The 18,044-nt window shown below is 55.6% G+C and overlaps 1 protein-coding gene across 10 annotated transcripts; it reads right to left on the bottom strand.

Annotated features, from left to right (window-relative positions):
• Positions 1-2,569: 2,569 nt before the first annotated feature.
• On the bottom strand, positions 2,570-17,940 carry Arhgap45 (Rho GTPase activating protein 45). Of its 10 annotated transcripts, none has more exons than XM_023716984.1 (24): positions 17,738-17,809; positions 15,968-16,303; positions 14,723-15,053; positions 11,652-11,798; positions 11,298-11,382; positions 11,147-11,219; positions 10,996-11,056; positions 10,781-10,918; positions 10,626-10,690; positions 9,854-9,964; positions 9,699-9,779; positions 8,625-8,813; positions 7,924-8,061; positions 7,622-7,812; positions 7,401-7,528; positions 7,187-7,270; positions 6,967-7,077; positions 6,691-6,863; positions 6,207-6,395; positions 5,989-6,126; positions 5,431-5,660; positions 5,141-5,351; positions 3,980-4,082; positions 2,570-3,432 (listed from the first exon to the last, which is right to left on the bottom strand). In XM_023716984.1, exons 2-24 carry the CDS (start codon positions 16,058-16,060, stop codon positions 3,107-3,109), a joined length of 3,396 nt encoding a protein of 1,131 aa, XP_023572752.1. In that variant the 5' UTR covers positions 16,061-16,303; positions 17,738-17,809; the 3' UTR covers positions 2,570-3,106. The 10 variants fall into 10 exon arrangements, with proteins under 10 accessions (XP_023572752.1, XP_023572756.1, XP_023572753.1 ...); XM_023716988.1 differs by having other exon boundaries at positions 6,973-7,077; positions 11,652-11,795; XM_023716985.1 differs by having other exon boundaries at positions 11,652-11,795; positions 17,738-17,808.
• Positions 17,941-18,044: the final 104 nt, after the last annotated feature.

The raw sequence follows: 18,044 nt of genomic DNA, 5'->3' as shown, positions 1-18,044 counted from the left end.
TTATTTATTTATTTATTTATTTTGTGTGTGTGTGGCCAGCTCAGCCCACCAGGGGGCGGGGCTGGCTGGCATGTGGTGCTGGGGGATTGAACTGTGGTCCCTGTGCTTTGCTTAGCTTGTTTTAAGTAGGTGCTTTAGACCACTGAGCCATCTCACCAGCCCTCTAAGTTTTTCTTGAGTATTCTGCACCTGGATTTAGAATCAACTCTGGCAAGACTCAGGAAGATCCCTTTGGCCTTTTATATGTTTCCGAGCTTGGGCAGTAGGTGCCAGTGGTTAGCTTCCAGGTCTTCAGAGCCGAGGAAATCTACTGTGTCATCTCTCCGCCTGTGGCTTTCTATTTTGCCCCTAAACCCTGCTTGCTCCCGCTCCCCAGGATGGCTCAGGAGTGGTGAGCAGGACTATGACACCAGCTTCAGGGTCCCTGGGGTGGCAGCAGAGGGGGCCTGGCATTTAGGAAGCGCCCTGACCACCACTTCCTGGGCACCAGGTCCAGCTGGGTCAAGCCCACTCTCTGCAGTAAGTCACAGGAATTGGTGAGTACATGTGAAGTGGCGCTGGCTTCCTGCTCCTGTGCAGATATCATTCAGAGGGACGGGTGTCACTCAGTGTCCTCTGCTGACTGACAGCATAGGTGACACTGGGCTACTCCCTGTGCACCCTCTTCAAAAGAAAAGAAAGAGCAACACGGCCAGCCACCCTTCCTGCTGGCCTATCCCAGTGGGGAAGGGCTGTTCCATGATACTTCCTCCCTGACTCACGCTGGGAAGTAACTGGCTTTGCTGATCTTCTGGACCTTTGTTAAAGGTAGATTAGTGTGCTCAGCGTACTGGGAAATTCATCGAAACTCTGTCTCAAAAGAAAAGCCAGGTGTAGTGGCGCAGGCCTGCGATCCCAGAATTTAGGAAGGAGAGGCAAGAGGAGGATCACTGTGAGTTCTAGGCCAGCCTGAGCCACAGAGCCAGGCCCTGTCACAGGAGAAAAAAAAAATTTTTTTTTGAAGAGGGCCAGGGTGTAGGTCAGTGTAGAGTACCACAAAAATAAAGTGGTTGAAGGTCAGTAAGTTTTGTTATTTTTGAGAGAGGGCCTTCCTAGTGTTCTGAAAGATCTTGGACTCACTATGTAGCCCAGGGTGGCCTCAAGCTCACAGTGATCCTCCTGCCTCAGCCTCCTGAGTGCTGAGGATACAGCAGTGCGCCACCACACCTGGTAAACAAGCTTTGTTTTGTCTTTTTTCTTGTAAAAAAAAGTCAAGACAGCAAATATTTTTAAGTTCACAGACCACACAATCCCGTCACTTCTGCCTTGTGACAGAAATGACAACCACAGGCAACGTTCAAAACTGGGGCTGGCTCTAGATCAAGGCTTCTCTGGTTGTGAACCCAGCTCTGAGTGCCAGCGTCCTGACCTGGGTGCCCTCCTCCGAGGCATCTCAGTGAGGCCCCGCGTGTCAGAGGCTTCTGGTCTGTGCCTTGCCTGGGGTTTCCCTGCCGCTTTGTGGCACTGCTCTCCAACAGGAAGAGAAGAGTCCTTCGTGTACCCTGCCGTTACCAGAGCAGCTTCTGCTTGCGCGCTGCAGATGAAAAGCTTGCCCACACTTCTCATCCCAGCAATCCGGGAGCCTGAGGTGGAAGAATTCCAAGTTCAAGGTCAGCCTGAACAATTTCCCCAGCCCCTGTCTCAAAATTTAAAAAGGGCTGGGATGTGGCTCAATGGTGAGCGAGCCCTGGGTTCCGTCCTGAGCATTTAATATAATGTTTCAATAACTGCCAGCTGTTTTCTTCCCGAGGCGCTTGAGCCCGGCAGGTCGTAGCCTGAGTTTAGCGGGCCCAAGGCGCGAGTCTGCTGCTAGCGCCCCCTACAGGATGACGGATAGCTTACAGTTGCAGCTGTGCTTCCGCAAGCGGGGGGGGGGGGGGGGATGCGGTGGCAACCCAGCTCTTTGGAGCCACATAGGGCTGGCGTGGGGGCCTTGCAGTTGGACAAGGTGTCTGTCATGTGAGCAGTCACGAGGAGGCCAGGGACAGCGCGGCAGGGCCTTTGTCTCCCCAGCCTGTGTCCCCCACCCTAGCTGGTGGTCTCTGAGACCGTTGAACTCACAGAAGACACCAGGTTGGCTGGGGGCAGGATACGCTGATCCCCCCTCTCTGGGAGGCCAGTCAGGACTGCAAATGTGAGCCCAGCCCAGGCATCTTAGCCTAGGGAGAACCTTTCTCAAAATAAAAATTAGCCGCCAGGTGTGGTGGTGTATGCCTGTGATCCCAGCACTGGGGAGACAGAGGCAGGAGGATTACTGTGAGTTCTAGGGCAGCCTGGGCTATGGATTGACTTCAAGGCTGGCCTGGACTACATGTGCCAAGACTCTGTGTCTAAAAAACCAAAACCAAACAAAATTAAAAACATAGATGTTGGGACTGAACTCAGGCCCTTGCACTTGCCAGTAAAGCGCTTATTCCATTGAGCCATCTCCCCAGCCCCATAAGTGCAGGGTTAAAAACATATTTTAAAAAGTGCTGGGAATGTAGCTCAGCGCAAAGGCCCTGTGTCCGATCCCCAGTGCTACAAAAATAAGCAAACCAACCCCACTAGATGAAAAGGTTTATTATAAGCAAAACAGACAGAAGCTTGAATTTGCAAGAACACTGTGACTTGTGAGGGACTGCGCTGTGTACCGAAGCGCAGCTGTCCAAGTCCAGCTGTCCAGAAAGGTGACAGCTTCCTGAAGCCAGAGCTCCAGTGGACAGCCCAGGCCAGCAGCAGCCTCCCTGCAGCCCACACAGACTCAGATGGCGGTAGCGCAAGGTCCAGGAAGGGCCTGCATCCCCGCTGGGACCACGGGACAGGCACTTGCCAGGGACCAAGCTGCTCAGTCCTCGTGACTTGGGGGCTCTGACAAGGCAGACAGTGATGTCCCTGAAGGCAGAGACCCCCAGCTAGGCTGAGCCTGGCCTGCCCAACTCGCAGACACAGGGTGGACCCCAGGGCCTGCTGTCCCAGGAGAGGTGGCTGGTGGCCTTGCAGCTCTGCATGCATCACGGAAGTGACCCGGAGCAGCCCAGACCCTCCGGAGTGACCGAAGAACAGCGGTGTGATGCTGCCACCCAGCTCACACGAACTCCGGCCGCCTGTCCCCACAGCTGCCCTCTGCGACGCACCCAGCTCGGAGTCTCATGGGCAGCAGCCAGGCTGGCGCTGTGTTGTTGGACTGGTTCGTGTTGTATGTGGACAGCTTCTGGGCTGGGCCCTCCTCATCTTCATCCCCCAGCTGCTCCTCACTGCCACTGCGGCTTTGGGGACCTTCCTCGAGGCTGGCCTCCCCCTCCTGCTTCTCCATGAAGCTGAGGCGGTGCAGGGCACTAGCGTCTGACAGGGACAGGGAGTCTGAGGTCTCCTCCAGCTCGGAGTCAGAATCATTGGAAGTCACTCGGTATTCTGGAAAAACCAGACAGAGAATGAGATGAGGCAGGTGTCCCCTGGCTACCAAAAACTGAGGCTGTCCCAGCCTGAGTTCAATTGCTGGGTCCTTCCCTAACGCCTGCTTCAGGTCTGTCGGTCGGTCGGTCTGTCTGTCTGTCTGTCTGTCTGTCTGTCTCTCTCTCTCTCTCTCTCTCTGGTACTGTGGACTGAATCCAAAGCTTTTATACTGAGCCACACCCCCTAATCTTTACAGTATTTTTTTTTTTTTTTTGCGGTACTAGGGATTGAACTCAGGACTTTGCGCTTTCCAGGCAAGCACTTACTCCACTGAGCTATCTCCCCGGCCCTACAGTATTTTTTATTTGGTGACAGGGTCTCACTAAGTTGATGAGTTGTCTAGGTTGAGCTCAAAACTTTGGATCCTCCTGCTTCAGCCACCCAGACTGCTGGGACAGCGGGAGTGTGCTACCATGTCTGGTGGCTGTTCTACCTCTCAGACACCACACGTCACCTTCTGCACCTGTGGCACAGTGTTCCAGGCCCCATCTCGTCCATTCCTCACCTCGGCCCCCATCCTCCTCCTGCAGGACATAGGTGGCTCCCTCCCTTGCCTCCAGATAGGGAACTGGCACCACCACCTCTGTGCGCTGGCTGCTTGACTCTTCCTAGGGAAGGGGATTGGGGAGGTATTAAAAAAATTACAATAAAATCTGTAAAGGATTAACTCTGGCTGCTGCTGAGGCTGTGGCAAATAGCCCCGGCACCTGAGAGTCCATGTGTGTGTGTCTGTGTGTGACTGCAGTGACAGTTAGGAACAGGCACTCTGCCACTGAGCTCCTATGCATACATAATGCTTAAAATTTTGAAACAGAGTCTCATTTTGTAGCCCAGGCTGGCCTCAAACTCAGGGTTATCCTCCTGCCTCGGCCTCCTAAGTGTTGGGATCACAGGCATGGGCCACCATACCTGGCCAGTATTTTAAATATTTTTTAAAGTTATCAAATTTATTTAATTAAAAGAAATTTATGCTCCTGAATAGTTTATCAGTAATTCATTCTCTAAATTTTAACATGGAAATCTTACTTGTACTCCATTGCTGGTGTCTATAATATGCATTTACAACTGCTGTACCACAAATGAGCTGGGCTACAATTTGCATACCATTTTAGTGTTTTTTTGTTTTTTTTTTTCAAAAGTAGAGATAGGGTCTCACTAAGTCACTAAGTTGCCCAGGCTGGCTCCAAACTTGTGATCCTCCTGCCTCAGCCTTCCAAAGTGCTGGGATTACAGGTGTGCACAACCATGCCCAGCTCTGAAAACAAATTCTAGACACAAATTTCAGAGGCATGAAATCCAAGCCAAGTAGCCAGGTAAATGGGTCCAACTGCTGGGTGTGATAGTACAAGCCTATAACTAATCCCAGTACTCGAGAGGCTGAGGCAGGGGGATCCCTATGAGTTTGAAGCCAACCTGGGCGATACCTTGTCTAAAAAAAGGAGAAAAAAAAAGACCCAAACATGGACCTGTGCAGATTGTGCAGGCTCTGATATGCCCTCCCAAGCACAGTGCTGGCCCATAGGGCCTCTGTACACCCGGGGCTATTTCATCCAGTTCTCTGCTATAAAGACACCTTCTAGCAACCTTCCCAACTGTCCTGCCCAAAGCAAAGTGCTCGTAGGACCTTGTCCATCCTTTTCCATGCACAGTCCTGGCTCAGACTGACCTGTGACTTGAGTCCTTCCTCTGATTCATCCTCAAAGACCACACTGTAGTGGATGATGAGGGTCTCGATGACCCGGGCCTGATGGGGGTAGTCTACCAGTGAGGACAGGGAGATGGTGGCTTCGGTGGGTCGCGGCCGCAGCAGTGTGGGCCCAAACACAATGCCTAGGTTCCCTGGGGTCATCTTGTTGTCCTGTTCTACCTCCACGATCCTGTGGGCGGGGCGGGACCAGAGTGTGTGAGTGGCCCCAGGAGATCCCACCACCCCAGACTCCTGCCCACGGCCCTGACCTGCGCAGGTGCCGCAGCAGATACTGCAGTGTGGCCCGGTTCTCCTGCGGCAGGTCCCGGAGCAGCTCCCGCAGGCGGCCAGCCATAGCTAGGGCTGCAGCCTCACTCTGGGACCCATCCTGCCGGGCTCCCCGGGATGCCGCCTTGGCCTCGGCCTCGGCCTTCAGGCTGTCCTTGGCCAGTCCCACCAGTTCGTGGTAGAGGCGGAAGGAGATGAGTGGCTCCGGCAGCTGCAGAGCAATGAACAGGATCTGGCAGTGAGACTGGGCTAGGGGTTGCCAAGGCCCTGCTCAGGCTGAGCTCTGGCCACGTCCCAACCACTAGGCTCCACCCACTCTAGACTCTGACCATGCCTCCAGCCTCGGACCTTGGGAGGTCACGGCCACACCCCAATAAAGCTCTAGCCACGGCCAATTACACTAAGCTACATTGGCTATGGCATTTCACCACACCCCAGCTCAGTGTCCGACCTGTTGCGGCCAAGACCACGTCCTTGCCAGCCTCTGGCCCCGCCCCCAGGCCGGCAACCACGGCAACCACTCCTTGAGTCCCACTCACCTGGCGCAGGTAGAGTTTGAGGACATTGCTAATATCGTGGGGCGAGGCCTGTGACAGCTCTACCAGCTCCATGCCTGCCTCAAACGCCTGACACAGTTTCTCCACGCGTGTCTTTACCCCGTTCACTCGGTAGATGCCCTGTGGGGAGGCAGTGAGCCCGGGCCCGCCCTCCCCTCCCTGGCCCTGCCCCCCCCCCACAGGTCTGCTCCACCCTGCACCTTGGTGCGCAGTGCGCGCTCCTCGATTTCGCGTAGGCACTTCTTCACGATGATCGGGATGCCATCTGGGGTGCACGCGGCCGCGCGCCCAAAGTCTTGTCCAAAGAGCTGAAGGCGGCCCTGTAGCTTCTTGTGGCCACACTGGATGGCCAGGGTCTCCAGGCATTTCTTGTGGCATGCCAGACAGCACTGGGGATGGCACGGAGTGAGTCCTGGCCCCGTGGTGGCCCAGCCCTGCACAGATGCCCAGATCCACCTCCCACCTCCTCTCGAGCCCTCAGAATCCCCCAATACTTGCTAAACACAGCCTCTCTTACACTTCTGGATCCTGCTCACTCTTCCCTCGTTCCAGCCCCTTTCTTTCCTTTTTTTTTTTTTTTTGATATAGGATCTCACTATACAGCCCAGGCTGGCCTCAAACTTGCAGCGCTCCTCCTGCCTCGGCCTCCCAAGTGCTAGGATGATAGGCATGCACCCTACGCACCTCCTCACACTCAGCCCCCTGGAAGTAGACGTAACTGTTACACTCCCGGCACTTGGCTGGTGTGCGGAGCTTCCGGAGCCGATGTGTGCGCGCAGCCTTGGACAGCCCGACATGGCGGAAAGGCCCACTGGGCACAGCCACTGGCAGCTGGGGGGCCATGCTGTTGATGTCATCTGGGGACAGGACAAACAGTCCATGTCAATGAGGCAAGAGGGGGACAGAGCCAAATGGAGACTGTGTCCAAAGCTCAGTCCCTTCACTACCTGGCTCACGTACCCTCACCCTGTTCAAACTCTGCCGTCCCTGCTCCACCTTCTTGGTCCACCAGCTCCTCAACGGATGACACAGTGCCACTGGACGACATCCGCTGGAACTTCTTAAAGTCCCCTGCCCAAGAAACAGAGCTGTCAAGAGTCCCAGTATGAACCAGACCTGAGGCAGGCTACACACTGTCACTTTCCCCTTGACAAGAGGAGGGTCAGGGCGGCCTTCTCACCTGAACCTGCACTGGGGTCCAGGCTGCCATCCGCATCTGAGACAGAGATTGGCCATGACTTGTGCACCTGGTGTCCCCGTCCACCTGGGGAAGCACAAAGGGGGTATATCTTATGCAGAGCTGGGGGTATATCTTATACTTATATCTTATACTTCCTCTGCCTGGGGTGGGTGGGATAGGTATAAGTCCACCCGGGGCCTCTGCCAGTGCTCACCCCTGTGGTCCTTGGCAGATGTCCCCTCACTGGGCCCTCCTTCCTCTGAGGGGCTGCAGCTGGTGGCCTCTGTTCCTAAAGTGTCACCAACGTTGAAGCTGCTCTTCCGGGCACGGATGACTGGGGACCTGGTGGGGACCCAGGCAGAGTGCAAGGTCACAAAGGGGGCTGGCCTGCAGCAGGTGGGAAGCAGGGCTCAGGGAAGGGCTTCGCAGAGGTACCAGGAGTTGGTGGACACATGCGGCTCAAAGTCATAGCGCACGTCGGGCTCCTCGCCACGCTGAAGCTGCCGCACATGTGACGCATACTGCTGGCCGGGGTCATAGAGCTTGCTGCTCTCGCACAGCATTTGGAAGTGCACGGGCAGCGGCGCCGTCTGCATGTGCATCATCTGGTAGTAGGAGATGGTGGCCTGCAGGTGCAGATGGAAACGGGGGAGAGGCAGCAGGTGCTAGACCTAGGTGCTAGATCACAGCCGCAGCCGCCTCACCCCACGCCAGGGGCGCACAGCAGGGCCACCCACCGACTTGATGGTCTGGTCGCTCTGGCGGATGACCTCCTGAATTTGCCGCAGCGCGGTCACCTTCGTGTCCTCCAGTTCCTGTTTCTGTGTCTTGGCATCGGCCACGCATGTGCGGTAAGTGGCCATGGCTTCCTCCGCCTGGGGTGGGTGGGATAGGTATAGACTCAGCCAGGGGCTCAGGCCTCAGCCAGGGTATAGCCCAGCCTGATAGGGAAATCTCCAGAGAGCTGGGAGTGGTGGTGCACCCCTGGCGTCCCAGCGCTTGGGAGGCTGAGGCAGGAGGATCGCCAGGAGTTTGAGGCCAGCCTGGGCTATGTTGTAAGTTCAAGGGCAGTCTGAACTGCATAGGGAGACCTTGTCTCAAACATAAATAAATAAATAAATATTCTTGGAAGGAGCCAGGCAGAGAGTGGGAAGGGCATTTTTTATTATGTATTTATTTTGGCCCTAGGGACAGAATCTTGGGTCTTTACATAAGTTACATCATCTCCCCTGCCCCCCTTTTTTTTGAGACAAGATCTTGCTAAGTTGTCCAGGCTGGGCTAGAGTTTGAGATCTCCCTGTCTCAGCCTCCTAGAATGCTGGAATAATGGGTATGCACCACCACACATACTGGGAAGGGTACTCTTACAAGGAGTTGAGGTCCAGGCCAAAGCCTGGAGGTGGGAAATGCACCCCAGGGTCTCAAACCATGACCCAACCTTGTTCTTGGCTTCTTCCTCCAGCCGCCGCCGCTTGTCCAGTGTCTTAGAAGCTGCGCTGCTCACCCCCGGCGAAGTGGCTGCCTGTTCTTCCTCGGCCTTGAGCACTTGGTGGCGGGCCTTGTCATGGTCCTCGCAGCGCTGCATGTAGCCCTGCTTGGCCTTGCGCAGGTTGGCCTCGGCTTCTTGCTGCAGGTGTGGGAGGGAGACCAGCTCCAACCTCTCGCACCCAGCATGTGCTCCCTGGAATCCCATAGCCCGCCCCGGCAAGCCAAACGGGAGCTCATGTCCCAGCCAGGGAGGCTGAGGCCCAGCTTGGCTGAGCTCTGAACAGAAGCTAGCCCCCTTGAAGGTGCAGGCCTGCACCGCTCCTCTCAGCTGATTTCACTTCCCTTCCAAGAGATGAAACAGGGGCCGCCCAGGCAGGAGGAAGTCGGCAGCCCTGGGGCGCCTCAGGAAGCGCTTGGCCAGAAACTGGGGGGCAGGGAGGGGGAGGCGGGGAGGGCTACAGCCCTCTAGACCACAAAAGCTTCAGCATTCAGAAAAGAATGGGTTATGCTGGGTGTGGCTTGTACTCACTTTGAGTTTAATGCCCACCCCCCCCAAAGAGAATTAATACAATTTGTGAAATAATCCTTAAAAAGAACCCTAATGAGGGCAAGGCCTTTTGAGATAAGTGACACAAAAGGCTTTTTTTTTTTTTTTTTTTTTTTAAAGCTGTGCTTGGTGGCATGCACCATGGCATCCCAGCACCCTCCTGGGAGGCAGAAGCAGGTGGAACACAAGTTTGAGTACAGGGTGGACAAGTTAGTACAAAACATTTTAGTGTTTCTTTTTTTTCTTTTCTTTCTTTTTTTTTTTTTTTTGAGAGTCTTGCTATGGAGTTCTTGCTGCCATTCAACTCTCTTATTCTACTGAGCCATCTCCCCGGACCCTGGACTTGGGAATCCTTGAATCAGGATCAGGTCTGAGTCCTGCACTGGAGCTTGTGAGGGCCCATGCGCATCCCAGGTGCCAGAGGCCAGCACAGGACACTGGGCCGGCCCCGCAGACACACCTGCCCCACCCTCCTACCAGCTTCCGCTGTGCGCGTTGCCATGACTCTTTGATCTCCTTCCTTCGCCTCTCGTGCTCCAGCCGCCGCAGAGTGAGGGGCTGGGGTGAGATGGGACATGAGTGGGGACCCTGGGGATGCACCCACTGGCCACCCTCCATGCCCTGCACCACACCTGCATGAAGGTCTGCGTCTGCAGTGTTCCCATCGCCTGTACCATGCCATGGCCAAATTCTAGGTCCTGCTCCAGGGCCAGCGAGAAGATGGACAGTAGAGGCATGTGGGGCTGCAGGAGGACAGTCGCTAGTCAGGGAGACATTGGGACGGTGGTGGCCCCAGTACTCCCAGCCACCACCTCCCTGTCAACTCTCTCCCTCAATTTCTACAATATTAGAAGAAAATATTTCTGCAATTTTTTTTTTTTTTTTGGCAGAACCGGGGATTGAACTCAAGCTTGCGCTTGCCAGGCAAGCATTTATTCTACTGAGCTAACTCCCCGGCCCCTATTTCTGCAACATTTTAAGAAATGTTACTGGGGATTGAACTCAGGGTCTTTGCACTGTGCTACTTCCCTAGCCTTTATTTTAGGACAGAGTCTTGCAAAGTCACTAAGTTGCTCAGGATGGCCTCAAAATTAGGATCCTCCTGCCTCAGCCTCCCATAGTGCTGGGATTATAGGCTACCCCATCACACAAAGATGAATTTTGACTTTTTATTTTTTTCTTCTTTTTGTGGTGTTTGGCATGGAGCACAGGAGCCTTCTGCTACTGAGCTATATTTCTACTCCTTTTTAATTTATTTTGAAAACAGGATCTTGCTAAGTCACTAAATTGTCCAGATAGGACTCAAAAACTTTCAATCCTCCTGCCTCAGCCTACCAGAGTTCTGGGATTATAGTGCCCAGTCATAGAGGGGAAGTCCCTGCCCCGTGCCCACTCAGAGCCCACCTCGTGTACGACACTCTGTCTGGAACTGTGGATGAGTTTCAGCAGACCCTTGGCGAACTCCAGCTCTGGGGGTGTTAAGGGGGCATGGTCAGGCAGGGGACAAAGTTTTCTGCTCCACCTGCCAGACCCGCTCACTTCATTGCGCATGCGCTCACCCAACACAGTCCGCTTCTCCAGATAGCCAAGAAGATCCTTCATGTATTTGGCCATGTTCTTGGCATACTGCAGAGCCACATCCACGCCGCCTTCGCAGCGCTGCAGCAGCATGTCCACCTCCTCCGGGGGCAGGCAGCCTGCAGGGTGCCTGCTCAGCTGGGACCCATTAGAGGGGCGTCCTCCCTGCCCTACCCTGCGGCCTATCGATACTCACCCTCGCAGTCCTCTGCACTGGTTGAGGAACCCTCGCTGCCCTGGTACAGGTTCTCCATGGTCTGTTTGCAGGGGGACACTCATGTGACTTCCCCATCTCAATACACCCCGAGGTTCCCAGGTGACAGGGTTGTCCCTCCTCCTCTGCTCACCTGGCTGGGGTCCCCAGGTGGCACCGCCAGGAGTGTACTGCTGTCTACCTCACCCATGAGGAACTCAGACACACTGCAGGGCCAGAGGGTCAGTGGCTGGGGACCCTTGGCACCCCCATTCCCCACCCCTGGCTCAGGATGCCCCTCTCACGTGCTGCTGAAGGACACCGCGATGGTTTCCAGGGCTTTCTCAAACTCCCTCTTGTCGGACTCATTGTTACTTTCATAATGAAAAGCTGGCAAGCAGAGGCAAGAACACATGGTTGGCCCACACTATCTTTTTTTCCTTAGTACCAGGAATCAAACTCAGGATCTTATGGTTGCCAGGCAGGTACTGCACCACTGAACTATATTCCCAGCCCCTACACTATCATTGTAACTAACCAAAGGTTTTGCCCAGTAGGGGAACATTAATTGTGCCCATCAAACTCCTACCCATTCTTCAAAACCCAGTTCAGATATCCCCTCCTCCTTGAAGCCCTTCCAGGCCTAGCTCTTTGCTAACCTTTAACCTTGGCGATAAGTGTTCCTGCAGCAGTCAGCGTCTCCACGGTGTTCAGCAGCGGATACTTGGAGATGACCTGGTGGAGCACACGTAGGGCCTCACCCAGGCACTCATGGGCCAGCGGCCGGCGGGCCTCTTGGAGGTCTGCTGGGCAGAGTGGATGTGAGCAGGGAAAGAGGTGTCCTGTCCCAGGAAATGTATCCCTGTCTACTCAAAGCTGCTGTCCCAAAGGGGGAAACTGAGGCACAGGTAGGTGAGAGCAACTGTTAAAGTGAGGCGGTCGGATGTGATGGAATACCCCTGTAATCCTAGCATGCAGGAGGCTGAGGCAGGAGGATCGTTGAGAGTTCGGGCCCAGCCTGGACTGACTGCATAATGAAACTATCTCCAAAAGACAAGAAGACCACAAAGAGGGGGACACTCTCTCTGGGGTCCCGGGGAGGTCCACAAAGGCCCCACCTCAGATTTATTTATTTAGTCTTTTTGAGACAAGGTCTCACTGTGCAGCTCAGGCTGGCACTGAGTTTACTTTGTAGCCCAGGCTGGTCTCAAGCTCGCACTGATCCTCCTGCCTCAGCTTCCCGAGTGCTGGCATAACAGGTATGCATCACCACGCTCAGCTTGTACCGCACTTTAAACAGTCATTTCTCCTCAAAATACTTCCCAGCCTCTCAGGGAACAAATCCTGATTGGGCCATCTTTCCCGGTCAGCCCACCCAGCCCTTCCCTGGCCCCTCCAGGACAGCTCCAGGCCTCACCCGCCTTCTCCCTGTCCTGCCCGCCTGGGCCCTGAGCAACCCCTCTGGGTCCCCTCTTGACAGCAAGCAAACTTAGAAGCCAGGCACTCTCCATGCCTCCATGTTACCAAGGAAGAAAGGAGAAATCATTAACTGTGCACAGCAGGCAGGGGAGACAGCTCGGAGGTCTAGGCGCCTGCCTGGCAAGCGCAAGGACCCTGGTTTGATCTCTGTCACCGCATGCCATGCTGTGCCCGACCCTAAAACAGGGTGAGGTGGTACACACCTGTAATCCCAGCCCTGGGAGGCTGAGACATGAGGATCACTACAAATCCAAGCCACATAACGAGACCCTACACCAAATAAATAAATAAACAAAAAAATAAATAAAATTTAACTGCATGCAGCTCTCCCATCTCTGCTGGCCGGGGGTATGGGGGCCTCCGTGCTTCAGCTCCCTGAAGCCACAGCAGGTATGGAGCAAAAAAGTCCTCTTAAGTTGGAAGATTTTTTTAAACAAATGAGCTATCTAGCTGGGCACGGTAGCACACATGGTTCCTGCCATCCTAGAACTTGGGAGGCTGAGGCGGAAGACCGCTGCCAATTCAAGGCCGACCCAGGCTACACAGCCAGACTGTTTCAAGAAGCCACAAAATAGGGCCAGGGATGTAGCTCTCCTGCTATTGGTTGGAGAGAATCCTGATTAAAGCTGCGCTTAGGGGCCGGGGAGATGGCTCAGTAGAATAAGCGCTTGCCTGGCAAGCGTAAGGGCCTGAGTTCCAGCCCCGGTTCTGAAAAAAACAAAACAAAACAAAAAAACTGTGCTATTCCGGGACAGGTGGATTAAAATGGATAGGGAAACAGGGGCTCAAATAGGGGCTTGGAGTTGAAGCCCAAAACATGGGAAGACTGGGCTAAGGGACAAGGCTTTGTGGACCGCAGCCAGCTGCAGTGTGAGACCCACAGCAGCCACAGCATCCTTAGCCTCCCAGTGACCCGTCCACCAACTGCAGGGCCTGTGCTCCCAGCCCCATTTCTTCGTTTGGCTTTTGCAGATGGGGTCTTGATATGTAGTTCAGGCCAGCCTGGAACTCATGATGATCTCTCCTGTCTGAGCTTCCTGTCTTGGCCCCAGGTGTGCACCACCACGCCTGGTTCTCGCCCACTTTCTTTTTCTTGTGTGGTACTGGGGATGGAACTTAGAGGCGTTCCTCCACTGAGCTATACCCGACTCCTTTTTTGAGACATGGTCTTGTTAAGTTGCTCAGATCCTCCGGCAAGGCTGCAAGTTTCAGTCCTCCTGCCTCAGCCTCCCAGACCGCTGGAATGACAGGTGTGCACCACCAAACCCTGAGTCTCACACAATCTGGAAGGCCCAGACAGGGCAGTAGCACGGAAGCAGATGGGGACTCTAACCCACATCCCGTGCCCCTTCCTGAGACGCAGAGACCCCTAGATTCCTCCAAATTGCCCGCCTACAGGACACCCCTGCTCACCCCGCCCAGGCCAGGCCTCCAAGGAAACCCAGGATCGGAAAGGAATGGTGATTAGCGTTTCCCCAGGAAACAGGCCTCCACCCTGGGACCAGATAACCAGGGATCTCTCCCTCCCCAACAGAGCCACAGAAACCCGCCCTCAGCACCCTGAAGGCTGGGGTTCAGCCTGCTGGGCCTCGGTTTCCCTATCTGTGGAATGGGCCGCTGAGGGCAACCAGCAAGGTGCGTGGCGCTCTTGTTTCCGGTATCAGCTGGTGGGGCCCAAAGATGCCACATAAGGTGCTGTGCCTGCCCCAGTTTGAGGTACCCGCCTGGCTGCCAGGGACAAACAGGAAGCAGATGAAAATAACTTGGCAGGAAGCTGGGCTGTCGTAGCCTCGTGGAAGAGAAAACGGAACTATCTATCTCACAGGCCACTCACTCCCAGCACTCCTGCCTGGCACTGACACTCCTGGGTGCTCCACCACAGACCTCAGGCCACCTCTAGTCCACATGACTCCAAGCGAAGAAGGACTCCACTGTCCTCATCTCTTAACATTTTGTAAGGTTCCCTACTTCCCATAAAGAAGACCCAGAGTTCTTCAGCTTGGCTTTCTCTTCTCTTCAACCTCACACAACACACACCATTGAATCCATTTTGTATTTCCATATTTTTCATTCTGTGCATGGGACATTCCCTCTGCTCCAACACCCTTGCCTCTACTTGCCACCAAACTCTTATACAACCCTCAGAACCTTAGCCATAATGTCCTGGTCCACACAGCTCTCTCTGCAATCCAAGTCTGTTCTTAGTACTTTGTGTGTCTGGCCTTGCCTTTCACCCACCCAGGCCACTCACCATCATGCAATACACACTCCTTGAGTTTTTCCAGACCCTCTGCAAAGCGGGCCACATCAGCCAGCACGTTTGAGATGTCATCCGAGGCCTCAGCACCAGGCCCCTCATTGGGCAGCTCTGCAGGGCTGGCGGCTGTCAGGGGGCTTCGGTAGCCGCGGCCTAGTGTCCAGGAGCCTGAGCCAGAGAGTGGGAAGCCAGCAGCGCTGGCGTGGCGGCTGAGGCTGGTGGGCCGCTTTAGGGTGGCTGTGGTCTTGACACCAGAGGATGAGACTGCAGGATCGAGACCAGGTCCAGGGAACACAATATCGGCCCCATCTTTCTTGGGAAGCTCCTGGGAGGGCGGAGGGGGTCAGTAAAGTGGATGTCACATCCTGCACACTGGCTCAGTTTCCTCAGACAGGCAGAGGGGCCCCAGAGGGTCTTCAGCCCCACTCCGTACATCAAAGGCCGGCGTCAGGGGGCTGAGATTTGGGGCTGTGCCCCCCCACCTGTTACCCAACATCCTCTTCCCTGGTGCTTTCACAAACAACGGTCCCTGCCCAAACCGCAGTGGGGCGGGGCCTGTGGAGGGCGAGGGGGAGGGGTGCTGGCTTCCTGGTGGGGCTGGAGCAGCCAGAGAGGGGCCTATCCCCCCTGCAGCCGCCCCCCACCCAGTCCCACAGATGGGCTCACTTCCCAGGAAATGCAACTCTGAGGTTCCTTGTACCCTCGGCATTGAGGGAACCCCTAAATCCTGTAGCCACCTCCGGGTCCTCCCTACATGCATCCCAAACTTAACAGGTACCCCAAACTTCGTAGACACCCCTAAGATTCTTAGACACACCCAGGTCCCGGAAACAGCCTCAGATCCCTGTTACCGATGGCTCCATTAAATGATCCCGCGTAAGCCTTTAACCCAGTGCCAAGCCCCTGAACTCCCAACAGCTCCTGGGACCCCCAAAAGACCTGAGCCCTTGCTGCCCATTGTGCAGTCCCCCATAGCCCCACCTCGACCCCTCCCTTCCCTACCCACTCTGGGTTCCAGCAGTATCAGATCAGGCGCCACACACCACCCCGTACCGTTAGCCAGACTCCCAGGTGCCAGGCTCCCCTCTGCTGTCCCCGTTGTCCAGCCCGCTGGGGGCTGTAGCTGGTGCGGGACCCCGGTCGCCGACCCAGCATGGTAGCAAGGTGCTGCCCCTCGCAGTCCTCGTTGTGGCCCCAGCTCCCGCCCGCTCTGCACCCTGCGCTCTGTGCCCCACTCACCCCCGACGACGGCTGCGGGCTGGGGCTTCCCGCGCGGTTCTTTTTGGAGATGGAAGGGGTTTTCATGAGCTCGCGTTTTTTCCTGGAGAACATGGTGTGGCTGGCTGGGCAGCCTGGGGTGGGGTCCGGGGTCCGGCAGGCGGGGCTGGGGTCCTCAGCGCTGAGGCTCCAAGCCCAGGCTGCCTCTCGACCACATTGCCCCGGACCACCCCTCTGCAGCTGTCACGCCCACGTGACAGACCGGGCCCTCATTCGCCCGCGTTGGGCGTCGCAGTGCACTAGGGCTCTGGAGGCGGTGCTGAGGACCCGCCTCCCTCCAGGCCTCAGCTTGTCGCTCTGCAGTGTGGGCGCGAACGTTGGTCTCCAACGCCCCGCCCCGCTCCGCCCCTCGCCCCTACTCTGGCTTCCGCTTTCACGAGGTGCGCGCCCGCGCGGTGGGGGAGTAGACAGGACGTGCGTCCTCCTTGGCATGCACGCCGTCAGTGGGCACCAGGGGAGGCAGACACACAGCGCAGGCAACAGAGCCCTGACCCTCCGTCCAACACACCCACCTAGATGCAACCACCTTCGGGGCACACGCCTTCACCCCAGAACTTTGGAGGCTGAGACACTATAGCTGCAAGTTCAAGCCCCCACAGGGCTACATAGTGAGTTCAAGGCCAGCCTGGACTGCACAGACCCTATCTCATAAGAAGGAGGAGGTGGGGGAGGGGGAAGGAGACGTAGAGGAAGAGCTGGGGATGTAGATAAAGCAAAGACCTCCATTTAATCTACAGTACTGGGGAAACAAACAAACGGGTGCATACAGCTGTGTCTGGCCACCCACAGGGACATGGATTTGTACACACTTTTGGACGTGGCACACAGAGCTCCACTCTCAGATCTCAACCACAACAGTGGCCAAACTCGCCCCTGCAGACCGAGCCACTCTGTCTCCTGTTGGCTCCCCCAGTTCTGCTCAGTACTCACAACAGCTTGGTTCACCGCCCACCCCTTGCTGTCCTTCCCACCTGCAAGGGGGTGCCTCAGGACACAGGGGCAGCAGAGAAGGCTAGTCACACGGTGTGACCCATCAGTCCCAGAGCTGAGGCAGCTACTATGCTGACCCGTCCCCAAACCTGTCCTCCTGGCCACAGAATTCTTCCATCCCCAGTTTTAGTCCTGTGCTGGGTCATCACATAATTATACTACCATTCCCCCGCCCCACGGGAATTCTGAGAGATTGAACCTAGGACCTTGCACATACTAGGCAAGTGATCTGCCACTGAGCCACATCCCCCTCCATTCTGTCCTATGATTAAAAAACCCAGATCTGGCCATGGTGCTGGGAGGCTGAAGCAGGAAGACTACAAGTTCAAGCTCAGTCTGAGCATTTTAGTGGCTTAGCAAGACTGTCTCGAAAATAAAATATGAGGGCTGGTCAGATAGCTCAGTGGACTAAAGAGCCTGCTTAGGAAGAGCACAGTAGATGGGGTTCAATCCCTGGCCTGCTGTGCCAGCCCTGCCCCCTGGGTGCACTGAGATGGCAGCTGAGACTGGGCGTGGTGGCATGAGCCTGTAATCACAGCGCTTCGGAGGCTGAAAACAAGAGAATCACTACGAGTCCGATCTGTGTAGTGAGACCCTGTAGACCTGTACTAAATACATAAAAAATAAATTAAGATCTGAGGACGTAGCTCAGTTCAGAGTTCCTGGGTTCAATCCCTAGTAAATATAGGAAAAAAAAAATCGCTGCACCTCCCCAGCCCCACCCCAGATATCCAAACTCACCTTCGGAGGAAGGTGTGCTTCTCTGGGGCACAGGCCAGGAAGCCCACAGTCCCCTGTCCCAAACCCAGCTCTCCAGGCCTTGCTCCAACTGCATACCCAGCCCAGCAGCCCCTTGAAGACGGTCTGTGGCCCACTCATTGCTCTGGGGCCCTAGCAGGAAAGGCCAGTGGGCAGAGGGTTCCGGGCTGGTGGGAAGGCAGGTTCACCAGGCTCTGCTAAGGCACCTGGGACATTCCGGAGCCCTGACCTCATCCCCACTTCACGGGTCAGAGCACTCTCAGCTATCACCCTTAGGTGCCAGGTGCAT

The sequence above is a fragment of the Octodon degus genome, unplaced genomic scaffold (assembly GCF_000260255.1).
Source record: "Octodon degus isolate 3935 unplaced genomic scaffold, OctDeg1.0 scaffold00050, whole genome shotgun sequence".
In the NCBI taxonomy this organism is placed as follows: Eukaryota; Metazoa; Chordata; class Mammalia; order Rodentia; family Octodontidae; genus Octodon; species Octodon degus.
This window is presented reverse-complemented; position numbering and strand designations above follow the sequence as displayed.

Excerpts from the sequence above, each read along its gene's own strand:
- Arhgap45 (XM_023716979.1), bottom strand. The coding sequence starts at position 17,875 with ATGAGTGGGCCACAGACCGTCTTCAAGGGGCTGCTGGGCTGGGTATGC. Across the intron at positions 11,799-14,722 it reads GGAGTGTGTATTGCATGATG|CAGACCTCCAAGAGGCCCGC; the intron begins GTGAGTGGCCTG and ends CACTCTGCCCAG. Across the intron at positions 11,057-11,146 it reads CACCTGGGGACCCCAGCCAG|ACCATGGAGAACCTGTACCA; the intron begins GTGAGCAGAGGA and ends CCCTGCAAACAG.